Source organism: Trifolium pratense, linkage group LG3 (genome assembly GCF_020283565.1).
Source record: "Trifolium pratense cultivar HEN17-A07 linkage group LG3, ARS_RC_1.1, whole genome shotgun sequence".
Lineage (NCBI taxonomy): Eukaryota > Viridiplantae > Streptophyta > Magnoliopsida > Fabales > Fabaceae > Trifolium > Trifolium pratense.
The window spans coordinates 49,646,334-49,663,924 of NC_060061.1; the positions used below are offsets into that span (position 1 = coordinate 49,646,334).

General features: G+C 31.2%; 2 protein-coding genes across 2 annotated transcripts; both read left to right on the forward strand.

Moving 5' to 3' along the window:
* Window positions 1-1,215: 1,215 nt before the first annotated feature.
* Window positions 1,216-3,311, forward strand: LOC123917488 (60S ribosomal protein L35a-1). The gene is made up of 5 exons (XM_045969229.1): window positions 1,216-1,359; window positions 1,820-1,855; window positions 1,953-2,181; window positions 2,271-2,313; window positions 2,893-3,311. Exons 1-4 carry the CDS (start codon window positions 1,328-1,330, stop codon window positions 2,310-2,312), a joined length of 339 nt encoding a protein of 112 aa, XP_045825185.1. The 5' UTR covers window positions 1,216-1,327; the 3' UTR covers window position 2,313; window positions 2,893-3,311.
* A 6,216-nt stretch (window positions 3,312-9,527) lies between these two features.
* Window positions 9,528-14,170, forward strand: LOC123917489 (GDSL esterase/lipase At1g29660-like). Its single transcript, XM_045969230.1, has 5 exons — window positions 9,528-9,886; window positions 11,060-11,184; window positions 11,780-12,022; window positions 12,804-13,059; window positions 13,733-14,170. The coding sequence occupies exons 1-5, from the start codon at window positions 9,628-9,630 to the stop codon at window positions 13,954-13,956; spliced, it is 1,107 nt and encodes a 368-aa protein (XP_045825186.1). The 5' UTR covers window positions 9,528-9,627; the 3' UTR covers window positions 13,957-14,170.
* The last annotated feature ends 3,421 nt before the right edge of the window (window positions 14,171-17,591 follow it).

The window sequence follows — 17,591 nt, forward strand, 5'->3', positions numbered from 1 at the left end:
CGAAAAAAATAGTTTATAAGAAATGAAGTAATTTAAAAAAAAAAACTTAGGAAATTGATTTGTAGTAAGAGTTGAGCTCTTTTTTTTTTACCATTACCAAAAATTTTCTTTCATATCCACAATCAAGATCTATGTATTGGTGGTGGGCCATGAAAGTTCCATTTCAGGGATGGCTTTTTGGACTAAGGGTATCATGAATTTCTTTGTTTATTTCATGAAAATTACTTCCGGACGTTTTCTAGGATCAGAAGGAACCGCTATAATGACCACAATCAATCTTGTTCTTTTAGCGATGCTAATTTTATTATGTAGTTTTCTGTTCCGCCTTTTTAGTTTTAGTTTGAAAAAAAAGGTGAGGAGCGGCAACGCCGCGACTCCCGTGCGGATGCACGGGTGTCCAGCTCGTTATGTCCTTAAAGGAAGGTAAATATAAATGTTTTTGTATGTGTTCTTTGAATCATAAGATCTTTATTTATCTTGGACCGAAAAACCATCTCTTTATCCTAATTTTTTTCTCAAAAATAAAAATATTCCCATAAATTATTCCAAAATTAAAAAATCCTACAATTTTGACCGATATGTAAGTTATAGACCGTACCCGTAACAATACGACGGATACGCCAAAAGTCACTCTCCGATAATCTTTAAAAATTTGAAATTGAAATTTATTCGAGAGTAGACCTAATCAAATGACAAGTGAAACTTTTGGAAAAAAAATAAATTAGATTACGGACGATCCGCCGTAAGTTATAGACCGTACCCGTAACAATACGACGGATACGCCAAAAGTCACTCTCCGATAATCTTTAAAAAATTTGAAATTGAAATTTATTCGAGAGTAGACCTAATCAAATGACAAGTGAAACTTTTGGAAAAAAAAAATTAGATTACGGACGATCCGCCGTAAGTTATAGACCGTACCCGTAACAATACGACGGATACGCCAAAAGTCACTCTCCGATAATCTTTAAAAAATTTGAAATTGAAATTTATTTGAGAGTAGACCTACTCAAATGACAAGTGAAACTTTTGAAAAAAAAAAAATTTAGATTACGGACGATCCTTTGAATACTAGGAAAAAACCCAAAAGTTGGGTGTGAAAATTTATTAGAGTGGGGGTGTATAACAGTGTAAGCAACACATTAGAAAAACCCAAATCCAAAACGTATTGGGCTAGATAAACGCAAAAAAACCCGAAACAGCGCTAAAGCCACGAAAATAGTGTGTATATAAATAAGTAAAACCCTAAAACGCCATTTTTGTGAGTTTTGGGATTAAGCCGATTTCTGCTTCTGCTTCTGCTTCTGCATCCGCTGCTGCCTTGAAGATGGTGAAGGGACGCCAAGGAGAACGTGTTAGGTACTCTTCCGATCTTCACTCTCTTCATACAATCTCGCTTCTTTCGTTTTCATTTTCATTATTTTCGCAAGCTCAATTTTCTGGTTTAGTACTTATTGTTGTTATTTCGAATTAATGTAATTATGATTGTTTTAATTCAGCTATAACAATTGATAATTGGAATACAGTGATTAGGATTAGGGATTTGAATATTTTTAGTGTTAGTTTATAGAGTGAAGCTGCAAACTTCTGTGAAAAATTACGGAAATTAATTTGTTTTTTGAGAAATGAAAGTACTAAATATGTCCTGTAAATTATTGAATCTATAGTTTTCATAATGTACAAGGACATGTTATTCTGATTTTTTTCATTGGTTTATGACCAATTTGTTTTCATGTTATTTTATCAAATATCATTTTGGGTATTTATTCTATTTTTAAGTAAAAAGAAGCTAATATTATACTTTTTCGATCTGTATTAGGCTCTATGTGAGGGGTACAATCCTTGGATACAAAAGGTAATTTCTTCTTGGCATCTGTAATTTTTTTCTGATTTTGTACTAATGTGTGTTTGATGCTCTGGTTTAATATTTCCTCTTTTATGTTGTTTTTTAGATCTAAATCAAACCAGTACCCAAACACTTCGTTGGTGCAAATTGAAGGAGTTAACACCAAGGAAGAAGTAGCTTGGTACGCCGGCAAGAGATTGGCATATATCTACAAAGCCAAGGTGAAGAAGAATGGAACCCATTACCGCTGCTTATGGGGCAAGGTTACAAGGCCTCATGGTAACAGTGGTGTTGTTCGTGCTAAGTTCACGTCAAATCTTCCTCCCAAATCAATGGTAATAATTTAGTAACACAATTATTTATTTATTTATTATTGGTTGTGTTTTATAATTTTATCTTAACTTTGAGTTTTGATGCATTTCAGGGATCTCGCGTAAGAGTATTTATGTACCCAAGTAACATATGAGGTAAACCCTTGTCCTTGATGCTTTCTGAAATGTTGTCCTTTTCTTTTTCACATCAACTTTCAAATAAAATTATTGAACTTTCTCCAGTCTTTTTTATGTATTTTGTCATTTGATGGGGCATGTCTTTTGATCTTCTATTATGTTTTACAAGTATGGATCAATCAATAATTTTATGTGTAAATGTGTAAGGACACTAGCTAGTATATTAACCAAAGTCTGAAACATAATCAATCCTTCATGTAGACATCAATTATTGGTGTGGAGTGTGGACATTTAATATAGTGATGTGTGTTGTGTTGTCTTGTCACGATGTTTTTATGCCCAAGAGTTATGCAGTCTTTGTACTGTTACATATGCTAATAGAAGAACCATATGGCTCTAAATCATGATAAATGTAATGTGCCTATCTGTTCTGTAAATGCAGCAATTGTATGCTTAAATAATTATTTGCGACTTTATTGAGAAACATAGTTTAATGTTTGGAATTTTATCAGAGCATTATTGAATACTCTGTCTTAGTTATCTTTACATGGTTGTGTTCTTCCCTGTCTTAATGTTACATTGAAATTTTTGTTGCAGATTCTGGTGATAACCTTGGTAGAATTGTCGGATGATTTTAAGTCTCAAGGATCTTTGTTTCATTTTACCTTTTGAGAATTGTGTTTTTGGCATAGATGGTTATGTTGGAATAGTGTCCTCTGCTGTATTGGCTTTTGTTTATGAAATATTCAGCACTCTGTGGAATTGGTTATCTCTTATGATTACAATGTTTTTTCTTATGACAATAATTTTTTTTAACCATGAACAAAATTTAGTAGGATCCTAATTCATGAAATATAGGCATCTCTGGCAAAGTCCCACGTTTACTAAACCAACATATTTTGTTTTTTCTTTGGACTTTTCAAACTTAGCGAACTGAAACATCTTAGTAGCTAAAGGAAGGGAAATCAACCGAGACCCCGTTAGTAGCGGCGAGCGAGAGCGGATTGGGGTTTGAAGAAAAACAATTAAACAAACACGAAGCTTCGTCTCTCTTTCGAGTATGAGAAATTCCTCAGCAGCAAAGTGTTCACTTCTTTTTCGCCAGGTTTCATTCGATTTGTTGTGGATTGGATGATGGAAAAACCAGCAAGCCCCTTTAAATTAAAGGGCGACTGTGTTTAATAGGAGCTAGATTCCTCTCAATTTTTTTTTTCTCATTAGTTACTAAAGTTTTTAATGTCATATTTTTTTTGTATTTATATTTTTAAAACTATAGTAATTGACGACACCAAGAACATCAAGAAACAGTAAACAGAACACCTGACGCCGGAAAAGAAGAAACACGACTAGAAAAAAGAAAAACACAAGGAAAGCCACCGACCACCATCGTAGGGGAGGTGGTGGTGGCTGAAACTGCCGCAAAAACAGAGAGAACATCACCAACACAGAGAAACAAAACAAGAACAGACCACCACCACCACACGCTGACGCTGATCTGGACCTGCAAAGACCAAACCACCACGAAAACACCACGAACAAGAAGAGAAGATGGAAGAAAACACGAACAGGGAAAGAGAATAACACAACAGAGAAAGAAAACAACACGAACTGGCCACCACCACACGTCGGCGCCGATCCAGACTAAGGTGGAACGGAGGGCGACCGCCACTCAACGCACCACCAACAGAGGCTACTACATGGTGAAGAAAAAAATGGAGTTTGGATATTGAGGGTAAGGGCGGCGCAAGGGTTGGAGGAGAGAGGTCAGAGCGAACGATAAATTCTTCTTAAGAGTTTTATTATTGTTACATTTAAGTCATAAATCGAACCAAAAACCTTTTCATACGCCAGGTTAACTAAACTCCCGGATCCGTTTATATACGACGAGTCTTAGATGGAATAACTATGTACCACTACTACTACTACGAGTCTACGACATTTACAATATGTGCTACGTTGCCTAGGTGCAGGTAAAGTACGAGTACTCAATACGGGTACCGACATTTTTAGGAATACTAATGTACGTGTATGAGCATAAATTAAGGTACGAGTATGTACGCGGTACTTATACGGATACATACTCAATACTGATACTTTCCCTCAAATGGAGTACTCGTGCATCATATAATATGAGTAAGGGAGTGTTTCATTGATTTTGTAAAGATTTTCATTTAAATTCATGAATCATGAATGATTCTATTGTCAACACTATCATTAATATTGCCTTAATGAACAAAAGGCATATTAGCTGTAAACTACAAGCTTTTCTTATAAATGCATTTTTATATGATCTAGATCATGGCTTGGACAAAAACGTCAACGACAACTTCTTCAGAGCTACGCGCAAGAACAAAGGATTCTCGACTTTTCGCTTTCAGTACACAATAATGAAACTACTGGAATTAATCCAAGCTTGTTACTTGTTAGTACGTTGTATTTATTTGTTTTGGTTAGAAGCTTGTTAGTAGTATGATAGTACGGCGGATTCTAGCGTGAGTGAGGCAGTCATATCTCTCATGGGTGAGAGACTGATTTTGAACCAATGGATGAATTGAACGGCTGTGATGCGGTACCTAGAGAGAGGAAAATTTATGCGGTCATAGCAGTTGAATAATTCTATTAAAAAGGTTATATTATTTTTTGTTTTTAGAATATGTACTGAAATAGTTTCTTCCTGCAAAACAAAGAAGAAGAAGAAACTCAAGGTGCAAAGCAAGACCCAAAAATATCAAACTCAATATTTCTTCAAACTTTCTTCTCACTCTAAACAACATCAAAAGATCAATAATAAATCTAAATCTATGAAGAAAAATATCTGATTTGATGAGAAGAAATTAATCTCTTTAATTTATATTTTCCCCTTTTCCATCTCACTCTAAACATCTGAATCTTGCAATCGTCTCCTTTTCATTTTGCTAAGGCTGTGACAACCATTTTTTTTTAATTTAATGATTTTATGGTTTTTGTTTAGATCTTGATTTTTTACAGATTTGGGGTTTGGAAGAAAGTGGAAGAAAACATATTTTCCATGTAGAGAGTGATGGAAGTTGATGAAGTTATTGGTGGTAGTGATGAAGATGATGAATAAATTGTTTTAAATTTTTGTTTTAAATTTTTTTTTCTTTTAGAAAAATGAATGTATAATTAATTAATTAATCTATGTGACACTAAATAAATAATCTGCATACTTTGCGCATTGCGGGGGTTATAAATTTGGCTTAAATGCACTTTTGATCCCTCTATTTTCAAAAAAATGAAGTTTTTGTCCTCCTATTTTAAAAATCAACTTTTTAATCCCCCAATTTTAATTTTTTTTTGAGTTTTGATCCCCCATTTCATTTTAAGGCTAATTTTATTGATGTGGTGTGGCATTCCCACTAATACATATCAGCGTACACGTGGACAAATTTAATATCCATGTCATTATTTGTTTTTAATTCAATAAAACTTATTTTATAAAATATTTTAATTATTAAAATTATAGTATTTTTAAAAAGAAATCAATCAAAAAATAATTCAAAAACATCAAAATCACACCAAACAATCCATAGCTCTCATTATCATCATCCACTTATTCAGTTATCCTTACTCTTCTTACCAACCCAAAAAACAAAATAATCATGTTTCATCATCATATCATCATCGTAAACTCGTTAAAATAAAAAATTAAAATTTACAACCTCTAATTTATTAAACCTAATAAAAAACAAACAATCACAACATGGACATGGTCCTTCTTTGATTCAAATCAAACAATTGCATATTGAAAGCAAGTTTTGTGTTTCAAGAACCTCCAACTATCATCATCATCCAACTTTATATAAAACCAATTTAGAATTCAACTTCAAACTTAAAATAATTTCTGGGTTTTCATTCAAACTCATCCAAAGTCATAGATAGTTTAAAAAGTATGAGTAATTTCTATTGAAACACAAAATCATCTCTAATTTTTTTTCGTTTTTAAAAATCCATAAATTGTTGAGTTTGAACGGAAACCATAGGATTGATGAAATCCATAAGGAATGATTCTCTCTGATGGTGAATAAAATTCTAGTAGTTGAAGGTTTGATAATTAGGGTTTCAAATTTCATATTTTATAAGATTTAACAATTATTATTTTAGTTGAATATATAATTCTAATAATTAAAATATTTTATAAATAAAGTTTTATTGAATTTAAAAATATATAATAATGACATGGATATTAAATTTGTCCACATGAATGTTGCCACATCATTAGTTACAACGTCACATCAACAAAATAAACCCCAAAATAGGATGGGGGATCAAAACTAAAAAAAAAATGAAAATAGGGGGACTAAAAAACTGATTTTTAAAATTGGGGGACCAAAACTTCATTTTTTTGAAAATAGGGGGACCAAAAATGCATTTTAAGCCTATAAATTTTTATTTATAGGGGTAAAACAAATCTGCATACTTTGCAATGGGATAAAAATTTATTTACTCTAATAACAATCACATATGAAACCTAGTTTTAATGAAAGGGTAATGAACTTTGACTTAATCTATCAATTTTGATTGGAGATTTCAAATTTAATTGATCGGACCGTTCAATATCACCTAACTAGACTGACAAACGAATGAGAAAAAAAAAATTTGACGATCAGACTCTGAATGAATGGACAAATTGTAATAAAAGACTCATCGGAAATCTAGTTTTGATGAAAGTGTCATGAAGTTTGAATAAAAGTATCGATTTTGATTGAAAATTTTAAATTTAATCGATCCGACCATTGAATATCACCCAATTGGACTAATAGACGAATGAGTAAAAGAATTTTGATGATCGGATTCCAAATGGATAGACATATTGTAATAACAGACTTATCGAAAACCTAGTTTTGATGAAAGTGTTAGGAAGTTTGAATAAAACTATCCATTTTGACTGAAATTTTGAATTTAGTCAATCCAACCGTTAAATATCACCTAATTGTACTGACAAACGAATGAGAAAAAGAATTTTGATGATCGGACTCCGAATGAATAGAAAGATTGTAATAAAAGACTCATCATAAATCTAGTTTTGATGAAAGTGTCATGAAGTTTGAATACAATTATCGATTTTGACTGAAAATTTTGAATTTAATCAATCCAACCGTTGAATATCACCTAATTGTACTCACAAACAAATGAGAACAGATTCGAACGCATGACATCACGCTTACATGTAGTGTTCTTAGCCGCTACAACACATTATCTTATTAGCAATATTTGTCTGCTAAGTAATGTTTTATTATGACAACGTCGATTAAAATAAGTTAAATTAATCATTATCTTCAACCTTCAGCCGGATTATTTTAACCCGCGACCCAATACTAAACCCGACGGTTTCAAGCCATTTTTAGCGTCGAAAATAACGATTAGTTATCAGAAACATCATAAAAATCATTTACAATACATTTTTTTATTTTAATTTTGACTCAGATGTTCTAAAACTTAAAACCCAGAATTAGAATTTTCATTATTTATTTAGTGTCACATAGATTAATTAATTAATTATACATTCATTTTTCTAAAAGAAAAAAAAATTTAAAACAAAAATTTAAAACAATTTATTCATCATCTTCATCACTACCACCAATAACTTCATCAACTTCCATCACTCTCTACATGGAAAATATGTTTTCTTCCACTTTCTTCCAAACCCCAAATCTGTAAAAAATCAAGATCTAAACAAAAACCATAAAATCATTAAATTAAAAAAAAATGGTTGTCACAGCCTTAGCAAAATGAAAAGGAGACGATTGCAAGATTCAGATGTTTAGAGTGAGATGGAAAAGGGGAAAATATAAATTAAAGAGATTAATTTCTTATCATCAAATCAGATATTTTTCTTCATAGATTTAGATTTATTATTGATCTTTTGATGTTGTTTAGAGTGAGAAGAAAGTTTGAAGAAATATTGAGTTTGATATTTTTGGGTCTTGCTTTGCACCTTGAGTTTCTTCTTCTTCTTTGTTTTGCAGGAAGAAACTATTTCAGTACATATTCTAAAAACAAAAAATAATATAACCTTTTTAATAGAATTATTCAACTGCTATGACCGCATAAATTTTCCTCTCTCTAGGTACCGCATCACAGCCGTTCAATTCATCCATTGGTTCAAAATCAGTCTCTCACCCATGAGAGATATGACTGCCTCACTCACGCTAGAATCCGCCTGATAGTACTAGTATATAATAAATTTTACTATCTACCAACATTGAAGGATTCCACCGACAATGCACATGGATTTTGGAATAACAATGTGAATAGGAGAAATGATCCTCTTCGGTAATTGAGAGTATTCTGTGCAATCCATACCCTTCGGAGAATACCTGGTATTTGAGTTTTTAACATTAACACGATTGAATTTTTTTTTTTTTTTAGCTAATTCTTCCCTTTCTTCTCTTCTCACTCCCCGGGTTTAGCTCCCGACTGGAGGGAGAGGGGCAAGGCATTAGGGATTGGAGTAAATTACTGCGGAGAATGAGAATGACCATATTATGTTTAATGTATGTAGAAAGTAATACAGTGAGTCTATCTCCAACAAAACAATTAATGAACATTAGGTACACTATCAGTTGATTATAAGTAGTTTATAATGTATAGGGAGAGACTAATATTAAAGTACCCAGAGATACACCTAACCGTATACATGCTGAGTTTTTATTCTATATATCGTAGTTAATTTTGTAGGTAGACAACATGTCCAATAACTATTGTAATCCCTACCTATCTCGAGTTCCATATAGATTACTTCTCAATACAATTTCTTTCAAATTTATTAAAATTTCATGTAGATATTAATCTCCATTTTACTCCATTTCCTCATATTTAGTGCCACTTTAAATTACTTTATAGGTCTCACTGAGTTGAATCGACACATTGAGCAACTTATAAGTGACTACTTTGACACTATACTATCAACAAAAACCTTAATTCATTAGATTTATGAGTCATCCGATTTATCAGTACATTCAACATCAACTCTTCCGACTAATGCGAATCTTAACTCGTACTAAATAGATCTCAACAATATAACCTATTGTGTTAACATTTTGGATAAAGATATGATCTTAACTATCATGCATGTTAAAATCACCGACAATGCCACTCAATTCTCCACACTATGTCGGACCATGAATTTAATGTTCCTAACAAAAACATGTATCCCCCCAACTGTAAAAGCTAAAAACTTAGCATATTTGCTTCCTTTCTACAACTATATATTTGTCTCCTTTCAAGACTTTCACATCAACTCACTCACTCACTTACACACATATCACATTCTATAATCTTATATAATTTGTTGTTTAATTTCTTGCTTCAATGGCATCTAGAGAACTTTTTATTATAAAATGGATTATGAATTTAGTGGTAATGGTTATGGTTTTGGGTTTGTTTAGTGAGGTTGGAGCTGAACCTCAAGTACCTTGCTACTTCATTTTTGGTGACTCTTTGGTAGATAATGGGAACAATAACAACCTCAATTCTTTGGCCAAAGCTAATTACCTTCCTTATGGGATTGATTTTGATGGTGGTCCAACCGGAAGGTTCTCTAATGGGAAAACTACTGTTGATGTCATTGGTGAGTTTATTTTAATTTAAATCAAATTCTTGTGATTGATGTCAATTTTGAAGGAATGTTTAGTTTTTGACAAAATTTATATGGAAAATGGAAAACAATACTTCGCGTTAATGATTAAGGAAATAAAAAATGGTATTATAATTTTGAAAGTAGTGTATTTAATGTATTGAATTTTTTATTTTTATTTTTTAAAATTTTACCAGTTCAGTGGACCGAATACTAGTAGCTTTTAATTTTGTTTCCTTAATCATTGCCCCGAATATATTATCTAGCACTATCCAATTATATATGTCTTTTTTGGTGGTGTAGAGATGATCTTCACCTTATAAGTCAGTTTTGTAATATCGAGTTAGACTCAACTCCCAATTCTAAAATTATGAAGTAGAGTGTACATCTGTCGGTGAACAAATTAATCATTACCAACCTAAGAGAATAAGAGCAACTATTAGTTGAGATGACCAGTTTCTACATGGCTTCTTGGTTTGAAGATTTTTCTTCGACCATAATGTCTGTGGTTTGAAACTTGCATCCATCAACAATAATACAATGGAACGGACAAGCATAATTGACACAAATTGTTTCAAGTTGATCATAAACTTGAACATACAATGGAGTTGAAACTCATAAGGATAATTCATCGTCCAATTGAATTCTACAATATTCGAGAGATTAGTTGCCGCTACCGTAATAAAAATAATACTACAATATGATTAAGCATTATACCATAACGACTGTGCATTTTGTCTCCATCCTATTCACTCGTGTGCCTACTGCCTAACCCCAATTTGAAACACATGTTATTGTTTGACTTCATTTAGTTTGCAATTTAAGATAGTCACCTGGTCTATGTCGTTCTTTAATTAAGAGCTAACATGTGAGGTTTTAATTTGCAATCACAATTTGGTTCCATCATAAAAATATTATAGGAACCTGAGATCAATCAATGAATAGGTTCAAGCAGTAAGATACTTGGATCCTTTAGACATGTGGTTAAGGGTTCAATTTTTAACGCTTGCATATTTAAAAATTTAGTTGGAAGAGGATAATTCATCACAAATGCTCTATTGATTTTTCGGTGGAGATTAGCCACCCACACCGCTAAATAACGTTAGAATCTTCGTATCTATAACACAGTAAACATGTATGTATAAATGTTGTGTTGAAATTTGACAGCTGAGCTTTTGGGATTCGAGGGCTACATATCTGCCTATGCAACAGCCAGAGACCAAGAAATACTCCAAGGAGTCAATTATGCTTCTGCTGCTGCTGGAATCAGAGAAGAAACTGGACAACAACTAGTACCATTTTTTTCTCTATGCTAAATTTTGTGCCACATAATTATACACAAAAAATTATTTTTAGATTCATTTAATAACCAGTGTATCTTATTTATATCATAGATCATATACGTTGGTTATTCAATAAATCTGAAAAATAAACTTTTACTTATAATTAAGGGTAAATTCTAATATGGACCACTTGATCAAGTGGTTCATGGTGGACCAGTCATGAATAACATTATAACGAATACAATTTTTACAAAATCCACCGTTGGATTGAAAGTTTATATCATATAGATTATCCATAAAAAAATTTAGAAAAATTGAAAATCATTTGATATGTTATTGAGACACATCAAGATTAACGGTTTATTAAATAACGTAAATCTTGATGGGTCTCAATAACATATCAAATGATTTTCAAAAAAATTTAAAAAATTTATGGATGATTTATACGATATAAACTATCAATCCAACAATGAATTTCGTAAAATTCATATTCGGTAGATGATTTGTCCACGGTGGACATAACATTAGCCATAATTAAGACCAGAGAAGTAGCTAAGTACATGATTAGTTTCTAAAATTGTTGATTTGTTTTGTAACTTTGTAGGGAGATCGTATTAGTTTTAGTGGGCAGGTACAAAATTACCAAAAGACAGTATCTCAAGTGATAAATTTGCTTGGAGATGAGAACACAGCTGCAAATTATCTTAGCAAGTGTATTTATTCCATTGGATTAGGTAGCAATGATTACCTTAATAATTATTTCATGCCTGCATATCCTAGTAGTAGACAATATACACCACAACAGTTTGCTGATGTTCTAATTGAAGCATATGCTCAACAACTCAGGGTAATTAATTACTAATTACACTCTTTTTTTTTTCTCTGTTTACCTCTCACTCTTTCACCTTGTTTAGCTAAAAAGTTATTTGACTTCTAAAAAATTTCTTTATCAAATTTTTTGATGTTATCGTATCCTTAGATTTTCTATATTTTTTTAAATAAAAATACATACATATTTTGACTCAAGAAAAATACATACATACATAAATACAAGAAATACCAATTTTTCCTATATATTTTCTCCATTTCATTTTAAATATATTTAGCTTCTTTTTTTAACTCTATATATTTAGTTATATACTACAACTTTTTCAATGACATAAAATAACTTTTTTTATTAACTAATAATTTATTTAACTATTGATCAAATGACTAATGGTACCACCAACAAAAAATCGATTCAAATGATAAGACAATTCGAGTCCCTTAAATAAGTGGTTAGGGGTTCAATCATTGACTCTTTATATTCTAAAAAAAAAAATGATTGTGAAGAGAAAATTCACCTTGTGTTCATCAAAAGTTCTTCCGCGGATGTTAATCACACTAAACATAAGTGAAATTTTGTACCAATAACATAGTAAAAAAATACTAACAGTATCAAAATGGTTATTTTTCCCTATAAATTGGTTTTTTTCATAATAATAGTAAAAAATTAGAAAAAAAAAACATATGATTGGTGGACCATGTTTGTGCAAAAGCTAATTTAATTTTTTGCCTTTGTCAATATGAGGTTTATAATCTTAATTACTAATGCTATTGGAAGTTTAATTGTTGTGTTTGTGACTTAGATCCTGTATAACTATGGAGCAAGGAAAATGGCTTTATTTGGGGTTGGTCAAATAGGTTGCAGCCCAAATGAATTGGCCCAAAATAGCCCAGATGGTAGCACTTGTGTTGAAAGAATAAATTCTGCAAACCAATTATTCAACAATGGATTGAAATCTCTTGTTGATCAACTCAACAACCAGTTTCCTGATGCAAGATTCATCTATATAAATTCTTATGGTATCTTTCAAGATATCATAAGCAATCCATCATCATTTGGTAACTATTTTCTGCCTAAAATATTTTCTTCAACCAACATAGTGTGATATAAGTGGTAGATACTTGAGCTGCATAACCATTTGATCCTAAGTTCGATTTTCGACTAATGTGTATGGAAAATCATTTGTCGGGAGAGATCAACCTCTTAAATGAATCATCGAAAAAATTAGTCTTCGCAGTTGTGTGCGGATGCCGAGGATACCTTTGGTTTCAAATATCACCTAAAAATTTATATTTTGAAATTCCTTCTTTATTATATAAAATTTATAAAATGTTAATATCAATTTTAGTCTCTAGTTTTTTCAAATTTTGCAGACTGGTCCTTATGTTTTCAAAATTTGCGTATTGTGCCATGGTTTTTTTTTCTTTCAAAATTTAAAGTTTGGTTGATCAAGATTTTTTAAATTTCTAATTTACCCAAATTTCATTACTTTTTGAAACACTTTTCTCTTGATATTTATATTTTTACTTAAAACCTTTTTAAATTTTTAAAAATAATTATTCAACTTTAAATAAGTAATCACTCTAACCAAACAAAATAATTACAAATAAAGAGAATTCTGTTAAAGATATATATAAAAGATAAAAAAAAAAAATTACATCATTGAAACAAATTCACTCATTTTTTGGACACAAATTTCACTCTTTTTTTTTCCATGTATGTAATTTTCAGGTTTAACAGACATAAATACTGGATGTTGTGGAGTAGGAAGAAACAATGGTCAAATTACATGTTTACCCCTTCAAACCCCATGTAGTAATAGGAATGAGCACCTATTTTGGGATGCATTTCATCCAACCGAGGTTGGCAACACTGTAATTGGGAAGAGAGCTTACAATGCTCAATCTGAATCAGATACTTATCCTATTGATATTAATCGCTTAGCTCAAATATGATGAAAGTTTATAGAAGTGGTAATAAGTTTGTTGTGGCATTTTACTAGTGTTGTAATATGTGGGTTATTTATGCCAAAGGTGTATAAGAGTATAAGTGTAATTTGTCATAAATTTTGTTTTGATTTTTATGTTGATGATATAGTGATACTTATATATTGGCGGATAAAATTTTCATCCATATTGAATAAAATTACAAGAAATTATTTGGTATTGACTTCTTGAAGTTGGAACATTTTGGAAACGTGGTGTCATATGGGTGTTGGTGCTTCTATGTGTGTCTTATGTGGTTTAGAGTCTGAGTCAGTTGATTACTTGTTTGATTTTTTGGATATTGTTGTATCTCGTCACCATGGTTGCATCTTTCTAAGTCAAAAGCATATATGCCTCCGAGATCATCCAACGTGCTAGCATGACATTCTGCAAACCATTTGCCACCCCCTATCGACACCAAGCAGAAACTCAACACCTCTCCGACACACCTTATGAGGATCACTCCTTATATCAGAGTCTTGCAGGGGCTTTACAGTACCTAACCTTCACTAGACCACACATATCTTATGGGGTTCAGCAAGTCTGTCTTCACATGCATGCACCCTCGCATGTAACACATGCTTGCTCTCAAGTGCATTCCGCGTTATGTGAAGGGTACCATACACTTTGGATTACATTTATCACCATCCCCCATTACAAAGATTATCTCCTACACTTACGTTGATTGGGGTGGATGTCCCGACACCAGAAGCTCTACATCTATGTATTTCTCAGTGATAATCTTATCTATTGGCTTCCAAAAAGCAACCTACTCTCTCTTGTTCTAGTGATGAAGCCGAATACAAGGGTGTTGCCAATGTTGTCTCTGAATCGTGTTAGATTCGCAATCTTGTTGAAGCCGAATACTTTGACTTGGGGGGTTAATAGAATATTTGTCATATTAATTTCCGTGTAATTATGCTGTATAATAATTATAGAGTTGACTAAATATTGTATATACTCCCATTATCGTACATGTGTTATTATTCACATAATTAAAAGGACAGACAATCCCATTATCTTACATTACGAAATGAATATAAAAATTTGCAGACACTGCTACATTTATATGTGCTATCCAATCTGTCCTGCTGCTGCCGTGACCAATCTGTGCACAAACCTTAGCATCCGAAATGCCAAATAATAAAATTAAGAACACATGAGCAGCCACAACCACATGGATCGAAATTAAACAAGTACTATACTATGACAATGATTTTAAACTGGTATTTCTTTGTTCGAATATCTAATTTTTTTTAGGGTTAAACTCTCACAAACAGATGATGAGGTTAGATTCAAAATTTAATTGATCCATGTTCGAAGCTTAATTTAATTGAAGCACGTTTTTAATTTTAATAAAATGCAGAGACTACACTTAAATTAATATCACCAACTAATAGGAATTAAAATTTAATGGATTTGTTGTAAAAAAAAAATAACTTTAATGGATTTTTTTTTTTAGTAAACTAAGAATGTGTTAAACATCAAAAGAAAACTTAGACATATCAACTAAATCAGACACTTCTAAAGAATACCTATCCTATACCACACATTTAGCAATACCCTTATATAATTAGTTATATTTGATAAAGAAGTCACACATCTAATGTGAGATAATATATGAATACGAGTTTATAAGCAAGAAACAATCCTCACTTTGCAAGTCGAATTTGTAGGGTTAAGTTAGACCCAACTCTCAAATCTAAAATGGTATCAGAGATCTCTAAGATCCGTTGGTCACCTGTTATCGGGCCACCCATCATTTATATCGATGCACAAAACCCAATAGTGCTGAATATGTGTTTATAAATAAGAAATAATATGAACCTTACAAACTAGTTTTGTAGGCTTACGATCATTTCGATTCTAAGAATATTCCATCCTTGAAAATAGTTTAAGAAGAAGACTAAGCTATAAGTTATACTAGAAAACATAATAAAGTCGCAAAGTGGACTCTGATTATTTGCAAGCACGCAATATACATGTGTAAATGTGCTGTAGAAACGCATGCATGATGCATGGATTCGGTGGCTTTGAGTACGGAAAGGATGTACAACCACAAATACAATGGTCCTATATTTTTTTGAGTGCTAATGCAATAAGCAAGTTTAATTTGCATAGTTGTGTTATGAATAAATGTTAAGTACTGCAGATTGAATGAGAGATGATGGTCTAAAAATATATTTATAAGTGGAAATACTTATAATATATGGTTTTGTAAATTTGCGTTAGAGTGCTAATTAACGTAAATTTTAAAATAATATAAAAGTCACTTCAAAGATTTGTTGAATAGTCTATTATTAGGTTTTTGCTATTGTATGTTGCGCGGGTGTGGGGGGAATGCGTTAAGAGTTTTATATTGAATTAAAAATGGTCTAAAAGTATGTTTGTAAGTGAAAACAATATATCATCACATTACAAGACAATTTTAATTATTTTTTATAGAATAAATTCAAGAATAAATATTAAAATTCTAAGCACTAGAGACATTCTACCTATTACAAACACAATTACCTATTTAAATAATTATTTTTTTATAGAATCTTTTCTAAATTAAAAATTATTAAAAAAATATAGAATAAGTATAAAAGTTTTTAGGCAGTAAATGATTTATTATGGCACAAGAAATACTTTTCTATAAATTGTCTTTTGAATCATAATTTTCTTCACGTTTAAAAGTTTGACTATTTTTCCTTGGTAATTTTTGACCATGTCATATACGTAGAAGAGTTATTTAAGATTCTCAAACTGTTACTGATCTCATTTATATTATAGCATGTTTTACTATTACACATACTATTATTGCAAATATTCAGGACAATTTAATTTATGTTTTTTGCTAAATCAGAATTAACAAAATATGATAAGCTTGTCAATGAAAAGTCTTCACCCTAAATATTAGTTTCTTCTTTTTCAGTTTTTTCTTTGGCAATATATAATAAAAAAAACACGTAATAGAGTTGAACTTAATACTTTGATTTGTTGTAAATATTCGGGCACCTCAAAGTCAGATTCCCATTTCCCTAATACTTATAATTCTCATGCTAAATTCTGAGTAATTTGTATAATTATTATCATGCATGCATAAGAATGATGCAAATAATTTGCTTGGAATGATAACGTGTGTTTTTAAATCTTCAAAATGAAGAAGAGAAGAAGTGAAAAAATAAAATAGAGAAAAAGTCAACATTCACGGTAGATTAATACTCCTTCCAGTCCTTTTTATAAGGAACACTTTGGGAAAAAAATTTGGTCCTTTTTATAAGAAACTTTGACCAATTTTCAAATGGTTTAAATGTTCAATTTCACTTATGCCCTTATTTATTATGAGTGAGAATTTAAAAATAAGTAAGTTAGTTGAATAAAAAGTAATTAAATAAGGGTATACATGGAATAAATTTAAATTTATAAGAGTATTAATTGAAAATAACTATGTTAAATGTGTTTCCTTGGTATGTGTAATTTTTTCAAAGTGTTTCTTATAAAAAGAAGGAGTATTAAGTGTTCATAATGATATTTTTCAACTCTAATAAATATTTTGTGGAAAAAAAAGGTAGTACGTACGTATAAACTTAGACTTTAATTTGAGTTATAGGTACCCTTCA